The 17,930-nt window shown below is 44.1% G+C and overlaps 1 protein-coding gene across 1 annotated transcript in view; it reads left to right on the forward strand.

The window, feature by feature from the left end:
- Positions 1-344: 344 nt before the first annotated feature.
- Positions 345-17,930, forward strand: part of LOC124603352 (protein CNPPD1) — a 47,903-nt gene continuing 30,317 nt past the window's right edge. Inside the window, exons 1-2 of the mRNA XM_047136389.1 lie at positions 345-590; positions 684-780. Coding sequence (XP_046992345.1) covers positions 534-590; positions 684-780 — 154 coding nt within the window. The 5' untranslated portion in view covers positions 345-533. The remainder of the gene's footprint in view (positions 591-683; positions 781-17,930) is intronic.

Genomic DNA, 17,930 nt, shown 5'->3' on the forward strand with positions numbered 1-17,930 from the left:
ATGGAGGTTTTACCTCCATGTGTCAAACCGTCAATACTGGACCTCACACGTTCAGTATTTATTTTGAGGTATATCAATACTTATCGTCAACGTACCTAGTATTGACAATACGTGAATACGCGCCCTCAGATGGTCAATATGTTGATGGTATGCCAATATTACTGAACGTATGGGGCGCCGTTACCAAGCAGTGAGCTCAAATACTAAGCTCACTGACATTTACATTCAGGTTGTAAAGAGATGAGTGATTTACGCCATTAATGCCGTCATAGATTCTAACATCCTTCGCTCTTGGCAAGTGATCTCTGCGTATGAATCATATGATGTAGAATCAAATTTCATAGTTCACGTGTGAGCAAAGATTGTGGAATGCCAGTTTTACGTATCTTTGAGGTGGTGGGGAAATGATGTCATAAGAAGTAACAGTGGGTGGGTTGGCGGTTTTTTAGGTTAACGTCCAGCTTTTCAGTGTAATCAGTTTAATTCTTTCAACGTATTGTAGACTTCGTATGTTAGTGATTTAACATTCGAGAATGTCTAATCGCATTACACCCAGAAAGGGGAAGGTTTTGGCTAGAAAGAATTTCAAGGTACAGTGACAACAAGTACTTTACAAGCAAAGCTTTTTAATCATGTGTTATGTAGCAGTCGATGGTTTTAACTGTTGCACTTATTTGACGTAGGTGATTGGAGACCATGAAGAGTTCTTGTCACGAATAAATAAAACATTGTACTATGGGAAACTACCGACGACAGAGAGATTTAGCTTACCCGTTTCAGGTATTTGGATCACCTCATTTTCATCATTTTCTAAGAATTATTTGCTCGTTCATAAATGCCTTCTATTGCAGTTTATGTTTGCATGGTTGTTTACCTGATTATCAGTTCGTAAAAGCTGGTTGTTGTAAATGTGTCTGATAGAAACATTCACGTTATTGTATCATGTAGCCTACTAAAGAGTCCACAGAATTCAAAATTTATAAACAGAAGACGAGATTGACTGATTTTCCAAGCTGTCTCTTCGTATTGTAAAATTGGAAAGCAGAATTAGCCAAAAGTTACTGTTGGCAATAAATAATTACTTATCGCGACGAAATAATATAGTAGCATTAAGGATTAACAGGATGATTACGACTGTTTAAAAATAATAATAAAAAAAACTGGCCGGTAGGAATCATAGCCATAAAAAATGCAGTATTTGAGATGTGATATATCTCTCGTAATATGAGAAATTTTCAATTAAACGTTTTTACCAATAATTATCTTATCAGAAGCTACATGCATTGCGACAGCTAAGCGTAATATACTAAGTATCGTAAAGTTGTGACACTGTGAACTTGGGAAAAATTTGATACCTGTTTTCCTTATTGTTATTGTTTTTATATTATAAATGAAGTATGCCACTGCCTGCATTTAATCAGCTGTATGATTCATTTTCTTCGAAAATACGTGAATTGCCATTTCGTAATTATAGGTCACTATATAGAAGATATAATGAATCTTTCATTCTGCAATGGAGTGTGTGTCGTTTTAAAACTTTGTCAGGTAAAACAGTGCACTGATCATACCAACTGAGCTAGTTACACACTAACCTTGGTCTTTCACAGCTTCATTCGTGTCATTGCCTCTCTTGCTTTCTTAACTACACAAATGTTCTCCCGCATACCTTGCGGATTCAGCATTACATTTTCAATCCTCAAATCAGTGGGTTCTGCCAGAGTGACATGCAAATCCACTATTCGCTTGGTGATAAAAATACCATTTAGAACTGGTAAATACTGTCACATATTCCAGTCAACAAAGGAAAATTAGGGAGGAATGGTGTAATTGCAAATTTTTGCCCACTGCCACGGAATAGTATGCTAAAATCCCTGAGTGGTAGAATGTGAGCATTGAGGTGGAGGGGAGAGAGAGGGGGTGGTTATAGATCACTTTGTTTTCCTCGATTAACTTGGAAACTGTGACTCCTAGCAAAAAAACTTTTCCCTGTACAAAATTTAAATGCAGTAAATTCCCAGTAGAAAAGTTCTTATTTTTACTCTACGGCCAACAGTTCTTTCATTGAAGAGGATAGGAAAAATCGCAAATTATTAATACTGATTTAACAGTATAAAACTGTTTATTTTTAAATGAAGTGTTTTAAAACAAATATTAAATGTGTGTACCACATTGAAGTGAAGTAGAGGCAAATTGTGTTCGGGGGGGGGGGGGGGGGGAGGAGGAATGTGTGGCGTAGAAGCACGGGGTAAGGTAAGGTAGGTCGTCAGATTGTGTTCATGCACTTCCTTCCATCATAGGCGTGCCCTGCAAATGGAAGATTGAGCAGGTGTTTCACAAAGTTATACCACCCCTCCACTGCACACCTTATGATGCATTGGCAATGCACAACACAGGCATACCCAGGGGGTATTTATTTCCCACTAACTGCATTAGCACTATGTGGAAAACAGATAATTATTATTACTATTAGTAAAGCATGAAAGGCATATGGACTGAATCTGCATAAATCCCTGCACATTGTTCTACACTGCTGCAGGGGAAATTGATTCCTAGTCGTACTGTGTAGATGCTGTAGTGTTCTTCTGAAAAGGGCAACTTATCCACCACCAGCATGACTTCCTTTTCAGTTTACAGACATACCATACATCCCCAGCATTTCATATCCAGTTCTCTCCTGTGAACAGACAAAATAACTTCACTGAGCTCTTATTTATATAGTGGAGTTGTTTTCCGTTTATTAAATGAGTCCTTTTTGCAGATGTTAAATGAGCTATTATGTAAAATCCATTCCTGTAAAAAATGACTGAGAAGTGTTTAATTTGTATGTGTGTTGTTGTCAGTGACCTGTGTTGTGGTGGTGGGAAAGGTACTGAATTGACAAATGTGACTCCTTGTAGCTGTCTTGTTGCCTGAGTATTGCAAAGTCACGAAATTGCACAGTAGTCAGTTGGTTGTGAATTAATAATTGACCAGTAAGTTAGTGCACTTCTCTCACTATTAGGTGTTTTCCATTCTGGAATTGCTGATACTTGTAGAGTGGGATGCACTGAGTGGAGCCACTTAGCACACATCTACATTATACCTTTAAAGACTGGTGTTAATTTGTCTAGAACAGTAATCTGCTGTAATGCATTGTGTGTCATATGCTGAGTCCGTTATGGTGGGGCTGCCACATTCCCTGTTGGTTTTAGCCCCCTGACTACACAGGGATCGCTCTGCTGATGCCTGCGCCATTAACTCTCCACATATGCCAAGGAGTAGATGCCCGTCACTCTGGGGCAGCCGGACTCTCGGCAATGGCCATCCTGCCAGGTGGCCTTTGCTGTGGCTGGGTGGCGCTCGTGGGAGGGGCCCCTGGTCTGAATGGGTAGCATCAGGGCGAATGATGCGTGATGAAGCATACCACGACATTACTTGCTGGTGATCAAATGCCAGCAGTCTGTAAGCATTCCGAGTCTCAGTACAATGCAAGGAAGTATGATTCTAAATCGTTCCCCTCCCTGGCCCCACCATGGGAGGCACACCAGGCTGAGGATGGCAGCGAATCTTACTCAACCCGGTACCTCGTATGTATGAGAGCTGATGGGGACTTCTTTGTCTTGATGAAGCCTCAGTTTTTTGTAGAGCATTTAGAGATTAGTTTGGGGAGGTGAAGGGCTTGTCCAAAATGCGGTCATGGTCAGTATTGATAAAAATGGCATCATCTGCCCAGTCACGGGCATTACTTGCTTGTGACAAGCTGGGGGATGTTTCCATCACACATTACAAGAGCTTAAATATCGTTCAGGGTATTATATTCCACAGGGACCTTCTTTTGCAGTCTGATAACGAGCTGTGCGCCAACTTAAAGCGACGAGTTCATTTTGTCCGGCGCATCCATCAGGGTTCGAGGGATAATCAGGTTGCCACTGGTGCCTTCATCTTGGCATTCGAGGGTGATATGTTACCTGAGAAGGTCAAGATGATGGTCTACCGCTGTGATGTCAAGCCATATATCCCTTACCCAAGGCGGTGCTTTAAGTGCTCGAAGTTGAGCCATATGTCTTCCCATTGTACTTCGAGCATCACATGTCGAGATTGTGGACGTCCCTCCCATTGCAATACTTCGTGTGCCCCACCTCCCATCTGTGTCAACTGTGGAGAGCATCATTCCCCATGCTCACCAGACTGTAGGATTTTACAGCGAGAAAGGAAAATCATAGAATACAAGACCCTGGACCGACTGACCTACGGCTGAGGCCAAGAGGAAATTTGAGCACTTACATCCTGTAGCTATGACCACCTCTTATGCCGCCGCTACGAGAACAATTGTAGCCCCATCAGTTTCGCAAGTTCCTGTCGGCTCTCAGAGCCGAAAGACTACACCTGTCTCCTTGATGGTGGGGGCACTTCCCTCCCTGTTGCTCCCGCACTATCTACCTTGTGAGCACTGTCCCCCCAACCATTGGGGACACCAGCCCCCACATCTCAGCTGTAGAAGCATAAGTCCTCTTCAGCTCCTCTCGCTAGGAAGGGGACCCTTGGGTCACTACCCTCTCAGGTTTCTGCTAGTGGGAGAGATGACACCTGCCAGTGGCTGAAGTGCCCAAAAGCAGCTGGTCGTAGGGCTTAACGATCATCCTCGGTTCTGGAGACTTAATCAGTGAAGCCCCCCACATCCAGAGAAACCCAAGGATCAAGAAAATCCAGAAAGAAGACCCCCAAGTCCAAGGGAATTGCAGTGGAACCCACACCACCGCTGCCCACAAGCTCTGCATCTGAGGATAAGGTGAAGATTCTGGCATCCGCTGAGGACCTAGATCTCGCCGGACCCTCAGACACAGTGAATATAGCCTGTTCAGGAAATAAGTCAGTGGCAGCACGTGACCCTGAGGCATAGACTGCCTCATTGAGTGTTTCATGCCTTCCCAGCCTCACGATCACGTCATCCTCCAGTGGAATTGCAGCAGTCTTTTCCACCACGTGGCTGAGCTATGGCAGCTTAAACTCTGCTTTACGCATTGCCCTCCAGGAAACCTGGTTCCCGGCATTGTGGACCCCTGCCCTTCATGTCAGGTGTAGTTTGCGTGTATGTCCTCAACTCGGTATTTAGTGAACCTGTGCCCCTTCAAACTCCTCTTAAAGCTGTGGCTGTCAGGATATGGATGATGCAGGAAATAACTGTCTGCAATGTATATCTCCCTTCAGACCCCTGATCATATTGGCTGCACTGATTGATCAACTCCCTAAACCTTTCCTACTTTTGGGAGATCTTAACACCCATAAACCCTTGTGGGGTAGCACCATGCTTACTGGCTGTGGCAGAGATGTCGAAAATTTGCTGTCCCAATTTGACCTGTGACTCTTAAATACTGGGGCTGCCACACGTTTCATTGTTGCTCATGGTAGTTACTTGGCCATTGCTTTACCAATTTGCAGTCCAGGACTTCTCCCATCTATCCACTGGAGAGCACATGATGACCTGTGTGGTAGTGACCACTTCCCCATCTTCCTGTCACTCCCCTGACGACATGTCCACGGACGCCTACCCAAATGGGCCTTAAACATGGCAGACTGGGTAGCCTTCACCTCTGCTGTCACTGTAGAATCTCCTCCATGTGGTGCCATTGATGTTGTGATTGAGCAGGTCACTACAACGATAATTTCTGCGGTGGAAAACGCGATCTCTTGTTCTCTAGGGTGCCCCCAGTGAAAGACAGTCCCTTGGTGGTTGCCAGAAGATGCTAAGGCGATTAAAGAGCATCAGCGAGCTCTACAGCGACATAAGTGGCACTCTTCCCTGGAGCACCTCATAGCCTTTAAATAGCTCCGTGCCTGTGTTCGCCTGCTTATAAAACGACAGAAACAGGAGTGTTGGGAGAGGTATGTGTCGACCATTGGATGCCATACATCACCTTCCCATGTCTGGACCCCAAAAGGAGTCCCTGGCATTAACATCAATGGCGTGCTCTCTACCGACGCAGACGTGATTTCTGAGCACTTTGCTGAGCACTAGGCTCGAGTCTCTGCGCCAGAGAACTACCTCCCAGCCTTTCGCACTCTCAAACAGCGCATGGAAAGGAAAGTCCTCTCTTTCACTATACACCACAGTGAACCCTAGAACTCCCCATGTACAGAGTGGGAGCTCCTGAATACCCATGCACATTGCCTCGGCCGGATCGGATCCACAGTCAGCTGATTAAACATCTCTCGTCTTGACTACAAGCAATATTCCCTTGTCATCTTCAACCGGAACTGGTGCGATGGCGTGTTTCCATCGCAGTGGTGGGAGAGCACCATCATTCTGGTGCTAAAACCTGGTAAAATCTGCTTGATGTGGATAGCTATCAGCCCATCAGCCTCACCAACGTTCTCTGTAAGCTGCTGGAATGTGTGGTGTGTCGGCGGTTGGGTTGGAGTCGCGTGACCTACTGGCTCCATGTCAGGGTGGCTTCCACCAGGGTTGCTCTACCAGTGATAATCTTGTGTCCATAGAGTTTGTCGTCAGAACAGCCATTTCCAGACGCCAACGCCTTGCTGTCGTCTTTCTTGACTTGCATAAAGCATACGACACGACCTGTTGACATTGTTTGCCACATTGTATGATTGGGGTCTCCGGGGCTGCTCCTGATTTTTATCCAAAACTTCCTGTTGTACTTTCCAAGTTGGTGCCTCCCATAGTTCCCCCCGTATTCAGGAGAATGATGTTCCGCAGGGCTTCGTATTGAATGTATCTCTATTTTTAATGGCCTAGCTGCAGCTGTAAGGCTGTTGGTCTCCCCTTCTCTGTATGCAGATGACTTCTGCATTTTGTATTGCTCCTCCAGTACAGGTGTTGCTGAGCGGCACCTACAGAGAGCCATTCAGAAGGGGGCAGTCATGGACTGTAGCCCACGGCTTCCAGTTTTTAGCCGCGAAGTCGTGTGTGTCATGCAGTTCTCTCAGTGTCGTACCATTCATCCAGAACCTGAACTTTGTTACTCATGATCCACTCACTGTAGTGGAGACGTATTGATTCTTACGACTGGTTTTCGATGCCCAATTAACTTGGCTACCTCACCTTCGCCAGCTTAAGTGGGAGTGCTGGTAGCACCTCAATGTTCTCCGCTGCCTGAGCAACACCAACTGGAGTGCAGATCGTTCTACACTGCTGCAGCTCTACAGAGTCCTTGTTCATTCCCACCTTGACTATGGGAGTCTGGTTTAAGGTTCGGTGAGCCCTCAGCGTTGTGTTTCCTCGAGCCAGTGCAACACTGTGGCATTCGCCTAGCGACGGGAGCTTTTAGAACGAGTCCGGAGACCAGTGTCCTGTTGGAATCAGGAGTCCCTCTATTGTGTATACAATGTGCACAACTGCTTGCCAGTTACGTTGCACATGTTCGTAGTTCTCCTGAGCATCCAAATTGCTGTCTCCTTTTCCCACCCACGGCACATCATCTCCTACATCGGTGGCCCAGGCCAGGGCTCACAATTGCGGTTTGTGTGCTTTCCCATCTCTCCGAACTGGAGTCCTTCCCTTTACCACCTCTACTTGACGTCCATTCACGTACACCTCCATGATGTACACCTTGGCTGAAGCTTCCTCTGGACCTTTTGCATCGCCCTAAGGACTCCGTTAACCCTGCCACTCTCCGCGGTCACTTCCTCTCAATTCTTGATGTGTTTTAGGGCTTTAAAGTTGGTTACACCGAAGGCTCGATGGTTGATGGTAATGGTGGCTATGCCTATGTCCACGGAGGTCATATTGAACAGCATTCCTTGCCCACTGGCTGCAGTGTATTCTCTGCAGAGCTTGTGGTCATACCTCATGCACTTCAGTACATCCATTCCTGTTCTGGTGAGTCGTTTCTTTTCTGTTCTGACTCCCTGGGCAGCTTACAAGCTATCGGCCAGTGCTACCCTCACCATCCTTCGGTAGCAAACATCCAGGAGGCCATCGCTGCCCTGGAATGATCCAGTCGTTCAGTGGTGTTTGTGTGGACCCCAGGACATGTCGGAATCCCAGACAACAAACTTTCTGACAGGCTGGCCAAACATGCTAAGCGGAAACCGCTCCTGGAGATGGGCATCTCTGAAACTGACCTGCGTTCTGTTTTACGCTGCAAGGTTTTCTAGCTTTGGGAGACAGAGTGGCATAACAGTATGCACAACAAACTGCATTTCATTAAGGAGACTGTGAATGTGTGGAAGTCTTCGTCTTCCCTGCGGGCTTCTCACAGGGAATCAGTTGTCCTGTGTTGACTTCGCGTTGTCCATACTTGGCTCACACACAGTTACCTCCTCCATCGCGAGAACCCACCTCAGTATCGCTGTGGCTCCCGAATGACAGTCATCTACCTCTTGCTGGGGTGCCCGCTTTCAGATGCTCTGCGGCGGACTTTTAACTTTCGTAGCATACTGCCTTCGGTGTTGGGCGACAATCCCTTAACAGCAGCTTTAGTTTTACGTTTTATTCATGAGGGTGGGTTTTATCATTTGATCTGAGTTTTAGCACATGTCCTTTGTCCTTCTGTGTCCACCACCCTAGGGCTTTTAGGGTGGAGGTCTTAATGTGTTGCACAGTGGCTGGCTTCTCTTTTTTTATTCTCATGGCCAGCCATCCATGGTAATGTGCTTTCTTGTTTCTAATCTCCTCTCCCTGTTTCTTGCTTCTCGCTGTGGTTTTCTTGTCCTGTTTTGTCCATTGTAGTGTTTGTTGTCCTCCTGTCATTCTTCTGGTTCTTCCTTTCACCTGTTATTGTGCCGTACGTCATATTTTTCTTCTCTCCCTTGGGTAATTGTTTTACTGGGAACAAGGGACCGATGAACTTGCAATTTGGTCCCTTTCTCCCCTTTTAAGCCAACCAATCATAACCTGCTTTAATTTTTTGGCAGAAGCATCACTCTATCAACAGTGAGAGAAAGATTGTGTGTGTGTGTGTAAGCACTAAGGATGCATCTACCTTTTTCAACACCTGATGGACTGCCGTGACACCCTGATCAGAGAGGTATGTTTGGATTTTTGCCTCGGTGAGACCATTGAGCAGCCTTGTGTAAATAACACCACGCGAAGTATTTAGCATTCGATGGGCCTCGACAGAACAGGATAGCTGTGGAGGAGTGAAGCTGTGAGCAGTAGTTGTGCTTGAGAATCGGAAGTAGTCTCTAAAAATTGAAGCGCCTTTCTGAATAATGAATTTATCGTAGCAAAGGACTGATTGCATTCAGTATGTGAATCATCGAGGAGCTGTAGTGCATCTGGCAGGGTCTTTGAATCGTTAGTCTTATTCCATTTACGTTTACTAGACATCGACTGTGAAGATAACAGGCTCATTGCGAGAAAATCTCCCATGATTGCCAGTGTCTCTGATGAAGCACTGCTGCTAACTGGGGGGCCTCCTCTGAAGGGGGCACACCCACCTTAGGTGACTGTTCACTCTTTCTGAACACCTGACAGAGGGACCAATCGGCAATTTGGGAAGGTAGCAGCTCAGACAATTGCCCCTCCCTGGGCCTGGTGTTTACCAGGAGGTACGTGCAAACCCTACCTCACCTGTTAGGTGCCAGATGCATTGGCTGGCCTTCAAGCAAGCACAGGGAGCAAGAAGAAAAAGAGGAACTTCTCAACACCGAAGCCGAAGGAGGATAGGAGGAGGGGAACGAAGAAAGAAAAGTGGAATGGAAAAACAATGGAGAGACTATTTTATATCGGCTACTGAAAATCCTGAACACTTTTCCAAAAACATTCCAGACATGTTCCCCAGTGGAAAAAAATAGCAAGAGGATAGACATGCAGCGCAGAAGGGAAAAGATGCTGCAAAGGCTGGGGCCCCGTAGTAGCCAAGCACGAACCCCACCAAAGAGTGACGAGCTCCCTTGGAGAGTTACTTATCACCTGACAACTGACTTTTTGTCTATCACGACACTGTGAATGATTTTGTATAAATGACATTTCATAATGTGTGTATGGTAACATTTACATCAGTTAACAGATTTCTGACAGTTTAAGCATATAATGTTACTTATGAGTTCATTTGTTATTAGGAATCCAATGATGGTCAGATGACTAACTGGTTATGTGGAAAAAGTATTTTAACAGCAGCTCAAGGCAGTAATATCACATTTTTAAATCCCCTGAATTAATGTCATAGTTATCCGGCACCCATATCCCCCTTGTATATGAAGACAAACAGCTTAGCGAAGAGAATGGTGAAAATTTTGCAGTAGCCCTTCATTGCCTTTGAATCAGGACTGCAGTCTCCAGAAACCACAGTGATATAAATCCATGAAACCAACATGGAAGCTTGGTGAGAAACTCAGCACATCAAATTTTGATGCAGATCATACGTGGCAAGAAGAATGGCCTTCAAATTGCGGCCACTGAGATTTAACCAACAATTCGTGCAGAGCTCCGCCTGGTTTCAATTTGTTATGAAAGGAATGGACACCTTTAAACAGAATTAGGACAAATCATGGAAGACATAAACTGTTGCTCCACAAGTGGGGAAATGCTAGAAACTCATTCTGCAACTATGTAAATGTGCAACAGGACATCCAGCACATGGCTACGGGATGTCTAAGGAAGGGGTGTGAAGTAAGTATGCAAGATGTACACTGTGGCACTGCTCACAACATGAACTGGCTGAAAACACTGGACCTCGCATTTTAACTTACCTAAATGTAGGGAATTTAATGTAGTTTAGTTTTATACCCAGGAACCTTTTCCCCAGAAGCCATGGTTTCAGATTTATTTGAGAAAAAAAGTGTACTTTAAATGCTCCAAACCCTCCTCACATCCACCAGTCAGGATTTTTAATATAATGTTAAAGACACTCCCTCCTATCACTGTACAAAAATTTGGGACTACAAGATTTTTTTCCCCCCATCAACTTTCTTTTGTCTTTGTTGACTGGGCTGTGTCAACGTTAATTTTTCTTCTATGTGCTTTTTACTGCAAAAGTTTAACATAGAAGGTAGGCAAAACAAATATTATGTGATGGCAGATGTCTTTTCCCAGTACCTCTTAGTTTCTTTGCAGTGCTGTGACAAACCCACAGATCACATTAGGCAAGTTAAAATGTGAGGTGCAGTGTTTTCAGCCAGTTCATATTGTGAGCAGTACCACAGTGTACATTTTGCATAGTTACTTCAAATCCCTTCCTTGGACATTCCATAGCAATGTGCTGGATGTTCTCTTGCACATTTACACTGTTGCAGAATGAGTTTTTAGCATTTCCCCACTTGGGCAGCCACAATTTGTCTTCCATGATTTGTCCTAATTCTATGTAAAGATGTCCATTCCTATCATAGTGAATTGAAACTGGCAGAGTTGTGCATGGATTGTTGGTTAAACCTGAGTGGTCTCAATTTGATGGAGGCCATTCTTCTTGCCGCGTTTGATCTGCATCGTAATTTGATTTGATGAGTTTCTCACCAAGCTTCCATGTTGGGTTCCTGGAATTACATCCTGTGGTTTCTGGAGATTACAGTCCTGATGCAATGGCAATTAAAGGCTACTGCAAAATTCTCAGCATTCTCTCAGCTGAGGTCCTTCACAGGCCTGCAAACTGAGGACCAAGCAGCTGATTCCCCACTTTAAAGCTGTTGCAGTCCACATTTTCCTTCCTCACTTGACCTTTTTGCTTTGTACTGTTTACATCCCTCCATCATTCGATGTCACCAGGGCAGACTTACTCGAGCTTATTGGGCAACTCCCTCACCCCTTTCTGCTGCTCGGCGACTTTAATTCACACCATCCCCTTTGATGTATTCCCAGAACTGTAAGAGAGGGGCCCCTCTCGTCCCTCTGTCAATCCATGTCATGAATGGTTTTCTGCAGAAATACCAGACTGTGGCTGTGTTTTTTGATTTGGAGAAACCCTGACACCTGCTGGAGAACTGGTATCCTCTGTACTCTTCTACACATGGGGCTTCCCAGCTACATGCCCCGTTTTCTTCAGGAATTTTTGAAAGGTGAGTTTTCAAGGTACCAGTGGGTTCTGCCTTGTTGGACACCTTTGTCCAGGAAAATGGTGTGCCCCAGGGTTCCGTTTTGAGAGTCGTCCTCTTTGCTATCGCCATAATGCCTGTCTCCCGCCAGGTATTTCCCGCTCCCTTTTCATTGATGATTTTGCAATCTATTCCAGTTCTCTGTGGACTTGTCTCCTTGAGCGGCATCTTCTGCACTGTCTCGATCGTCTGTACTCGTGGTGTTTCGATAGTGGTTTTAGCTTTTACGTGACAAAACCATTTGTATGGATTTCTCAGGGCACAATTGACTTCTTCCACCGTCTTTACATTTGGTCCAGTTCGTTGAAACTACAAAATTGCTGGGGCTCAGGCTCACTAAGACTCTTACCTTGCTGCCTGCTGTATGCAGTTTCTTAGTGTCTTATGTGTCCTCAGCTGCACTTCCCAGGTAGTGGATCAGACCTCCGTTCTCTGTTTGTGTCAGTCCCTTATCCGTTTGAAACTAGACTATGGGTGTTTTGTTTATGCATCTGCACGTCTGTGCCTCTAACGCAGTCTGAATACTGTATAGTCTGTATGCCAAAGCTGCCGAACTACTGCTGTCATGCCACCATGACTTTCTCCTCAGCAGATATGCATGCCGTTTGTCTGCCATGCCTGGCCACCCATCCTGCAATTCCTTCTTCGATGACTCCTTTGATCGTTAGTACGGTGTGCATCCCTCCTCTCTGGTACCTCCTGGAGTTTACTTTCAGCTTTTGTTGTGGCAGCTTAACCTCACGCAACCTGCCACTTTTCCAGGGGGTGTGGACCCTTCACCACCTTGGCTTTGTGCAGTGGCTTGTGTTCACCTTGGCCTTAATTGTCTTTCTAAATACACTACTCCAGCCATGCTCTGTTGCCATAAGTTCCACCAACTTCACACAGAACTTCACGAAAGTACCTTTGTGTACGCTGATGGCTCTGACTGATTGTGGTGTCGAGTGTGCCTTTGTCATTGGCACCGACATTGTTCGGCATTGGCTACTGGGACACTGTTCAGTATTTACAGTAGAGCTCTTTGCCCTGTATCAGGCCATGCAGTATATCCGGTGTCACAACCCTTTCAATTGTGTCATCTGCTCCAACTCTCTGTGCCCTTTAGAGCCTCTATGTGCTCTACACGGTCCATCCCTTAGTGTAGCGGATCCAGGAAAGCTGTCACTAGCTCACTATTGATGGAGTCACTGTGATGATTAAGTGGGTTCCTGGTCACTTAAATCTGCTGCTGCAAAGGCTGCAGTTCTCATACCTTGTCCCACCAGTTCTTCCATTCCCTCCGATCTCTGTGTTGCCGTTTGTCAGCAGGTGATGTCACTTTATCATCCCTCCCTTCATGGGAACAAGCTCCGGGAAATTGACTCTCCCAGCAGCTTGGACGACATCCTCTCAGCCCTCTTGTCACCATGGGATCATTTTAGCTAGGTTGCGTATTGGGCAACGTAGTTTTAGCCATCACCATTAATTAAGTGGTGCTTCCCCACCACTTTGTGCTTGTTGCTTTCAACCTCTGATGGTTTGCTGTTTCCTGATGGAATGCCCTCTTTTAACCCCTTATGTTCTCATTTATCTCTGCTGTCTGATTGTCAGCTGTTTTAACAAATGAAGCAAAGGCAGTTGACTGCATTTTACTTTTTATCCATCATATAGCAATATGGTGAAGGACATTGTAATCATTAGTTCAGGGCCTCTGTTTCTCAGTGGCCTATTTTATGGACCGTTTCCCAAGTCCCTGTTTTGAGCTATCTTTTCTTCCATTGATTGGGCTTAACATGTAGCCATTTTTAACACCTCCTCCTTGTCCCCCCTCAATTGTGTTTTATGGATCTGACATGAGCACGTATGACCTTCATTCTTTAAAACAAAATCGGTGATAAAACCATGGGTTGTTAACAGAAAATGATGTCAATCATTACAAAAACCACATATCATGATTCACTTTTGTACAGTTACCTGTTATCATATTACAATATAAATTAAATTGTCAGTCTATAAAAACTGTGCTAGGTAGTGTACTGTTTCATGTAAAAGCTGTAATTGGCGTTAATGTTTTGAAAGATTCATACTACATTGAGGCCACTACACAACTAATCACTGTTTACTGGCAGAGTCAAAGATGGTCATAGAGGTCTGCAAGCATTGACAGTGTCTGTCTAGTACCGTAAAATTAATAAGCTGTGTGTCATGTTGTTGAATAATGGGCTTCTGCCAGTTATTCGCATAAACCCAGTAGTTCAACATGACAATGCCTTGATGGGAAAGCCTGAAGAACTCCATTGTGTGTCATCTGTTATATTAAGTACAAGTGCCAGTCGTAACAGGTGTTCTGTATGCCTTGGGTGGGCTACAATCACAGTTGTGGTGACAGAAAATGAAATGCATAGAAGTAATGGCTTACATATACTCATAAGAGACACTAGTGTGAAACAAGTTAGTCAGTTTCATATGTGTACAGCTTCCAAAGTACAGAAATTTTTATGGGTCAGACTGTATAGATACCTACAATGTATGCCTAGCCAAATTGTCTAAATATACAACAGTATAATAGATGCGACAAGCTCCTTTTCATGGACAAATAGTTATACTGATGTCTCACATAACACACTAAAATGGCAGTTACATGTAATGCATTACCAATTACGGATTTTTCACAGACGCAATAGGCATGTATTGACTGATACCATGTTGTACAAAGTGTTCAGCTAATGTTGTGGTAGTGGTTGTTTATGTTACAACATATCTAACCTCTTATGTAGACAAATGGTTCAAATGGCTCTAAGCACTATGTGACTTAACATCTGAGGTAATCAGTCCCCTCTTAGACAGACAGAAATATTGCTAGAATGACCTTGTCAACAGAATGTCAGACACCATAAGCATCTAAGCCCAACTATTTTTAACTTGTATGCAGTGGGGTGACATAGCATTACAGATACATCAGCTATGTTTACAGGCATGTTAAAAGAATGAAAACAATACTACACTATTTAAGAGACATCAGCAGCTATACATATATAAAGATAGCTGCACACAAGTTAATTATGCTTAGAGGTTATTGTCTGATTTTCTGCTGACATGGTCCTTCTAGTCTCAACTTTGTCTACATAAGAGCTTATGAATATTATAATATGGACAAGTTGTAAACCAACATAAGCTGACCCCAACATGATTTTAATCAGCATAAACTTATGTGTCTGTGAAAAATCCTTAATTGGTCATGAACTACATGTAGATGCTGCTTTAGTGTGTTTTGTGTGATGTTAATGTAACTATTTGTCCATGAACATGAGCATGTAACATCTCTCATACTTTCATATGTTTAGGCATTGTGGCTTGGCATACATTTCATGTATCTATAGGGTGTTTCAAAAATGACCGGTATATTTGAAACGGCAATAAAAACTAAACGAGCAGCGATAGAAATACACCGTTTGTTGCAATATGCTTGGGACAACAGTACATTTTCAGGCAGACAAACTTTCGAAATTACAGTAGTTACAATTTTCAACAACAGATGGCGCTGCGGTCTGGGAAACTCTATAGTACGATATTTTCCACATATCCACCATGCGTAGCAATAATATGGCGTAGTCTCTGAATGAAATTACCCGAAACCTTTGACAACGTGTCTGGCGGAATGGTTTCACATACAGATGAGATGTACTGCTTCAGCTGTTCAATTGTTTCTGGATTCTGGCGGTACACATTGGTCTTTAAAGTGTCCCCACAGAAAGAGGTCACAGGGGTTCATGTCTGGCGAATAGGGAGGCCAATCCACGCCGCCTCCTGTATGTTTCGGATAGCCCAAAGCAATCACACGATCATCGAAATATTCATTCAGGAAATTAAAGACGTCGGCCGTGCGATGTGGCCGGGCACCATCTTGCATAAACCATGAGGTGTTCGCAGTGTCGTCTAAGGCAGTTTGTACCGCCACAAATTCACAAAGAATGTCCAGATAGCGTGATGCAGTAATCGTTTCGGATCTGAAAAATGGGCCAGTGATTCCTTTGGAAGAAATGGCGGCCCAGACCAGTACTTTTTGCGGATGCAGGGACGATGGGACTGCAACATGGGGCTTTTCGGTTCCCCATATGCGCCAGTTCTGTTTATTGACGAAGCCGTCCAGGTAAAAATAAGCTTCATCAGTAAACCACATGCATATCGCAGTCATCAATCCTGTGCACTATATCGTTAGCGAATGTCTCTCGTGCAGCAATGGTACCGGCGCTGAGGGGTTGCCGCGTTTGAATTTTGTATAGATAGAGGTGTAAACTCTGGCGCATGAGACGATACGTGGACGTTGGCGTCATTTGGACCGCAGCTGCAACACGGCGAACGGAAACCCGAGGCCGCTGTTGGATCACCTGCTGCACTAGCTGCACGTTGCCCTCTGTGGTTGCCGTACGCGGTTGCCCTACCTTTCCAGCACGTTCATCCGTCACGTTCCCAGTCCGTTGAAATTTTTCAAACAGATCCTTTATTGTATCGCTTTTCGGTCCTTTGGTTACATTAAACCTCCATTGAAAACTTCGTCTTGTTGCAACAACACTGTGTTCTAGGCGGTGGAATTCCAACACCAGAAAAATCCTCTGTTCTAAGGAATAAACCATGTTGTCTACAGCACACTTGCACGTTGTGAACAGCACACGCTTACAGCAGAAAGACGACGTACGGAATGGCACACCCACAGACTGCGTTGTCTTCTATATCTTTCACATCACTTGCAGCGCCATCTGTTGTTGAAAATTGTAACTACTGTAATTTCGAAAGTTTGTCAGCCTGAAAATGTACTGTTGTCCCAAGCATATTGCAACAAACGGTGTATTTCTATCGCTGCTCGTTTAGTTTTTATTGCCGTTTCAAATATACCGGTCATTTTTGAAACACCCTGTATGTAGCCTGACCCATAAAGGTTACTGCACAGTGGAAGCCGTACACATACGAAAGTTACCAATATTCATTTCACACTATTGCTTATGACTATGTATAAGGCATTACTCCTGTGCGTTTTGTTTTCTGTCACCCAAACTGTGATCATAACATGTGCAATTTCCTACTAGGTGCAACATATTAAAACACCTGTTACGACTGGCACATGTACTTATTGTATCAGTTGGCACACAGCTTATTAATTGTAAGATAATAGTGACTATCGATGTACGTAGTCCTTGATACCATCCTTGGCTCTACCAGTAAACAGTGATCAGCTGTGCAGTCACATCTGTGTGGTATGAATTTGTTTACAATGTCAGTACTGGTTAGTTTTAATTGTGAATGAGTGCACTACGTAGCACACTTTTTACAGACAGATGATGTAATCCGGGCCTGAGCTGCTGGTGCTAGCAGTTTTTCCAGTGTAGAATTCATGATTTTATCTTTTATATTTCGCTTAACATGATGCTGCGAATACTTCTGTGTGAACATGCAACATTTCATTACAAATGTATTGTTGTTAACATTTACATCAGTCAACAGATTCTTGACAATTTAAGCCTGTAATGTTTCTTGGGCTTATTCGATTTGTTATATAGGAACTTGATAATGGTCAGATGACTGAAACTAGTTGTGTAAATACAGTGTTTTACCAGCATGGTTTCATGGTGGTAATGCGATAATTTTCAGATATGAGCTGTCGGGCACCACTTCTTGAAAATACATTTGAGCGGTGGCAATTTGATATGGTGTCTCATGTTTCCGTCATTGTATTATTCAGTAAGATGTCAACTTAAATAGTATGTATACTGTTGAGCCAAACAGGACAGCCGTATTTTGCAATATGGCAGACCAAGGCAATGGCTGATTTTTACAGAGCTGTTGAGTTTGCTCCTCAACTGTTCCACTGAGCTTGTGCAACATTACCTTATTTTTTATCTGTGTTGCAGTATTACACAATGACGGTGTCAGGTCCATTGTGACATGCAGATACTTTGGGCAAGAATTGTGTTTTAGTTGTTGGTCAT

Source organism: Schistocerca americana, chromosome 1 (genome assembly GCF_021461395.2).
Source record: "Schistocerca americana isolate TAMUIC-IGC-003095 chromosome 1, iqSchAmer2.1, whole genome shotgun sequence".
Classification (NCBI taxonomy): Eukaryota; Metazoa; Arthropoda; class Insecta; order Orthoptera; family Acrididae; genus Schistocerca; species Schistocerca americana.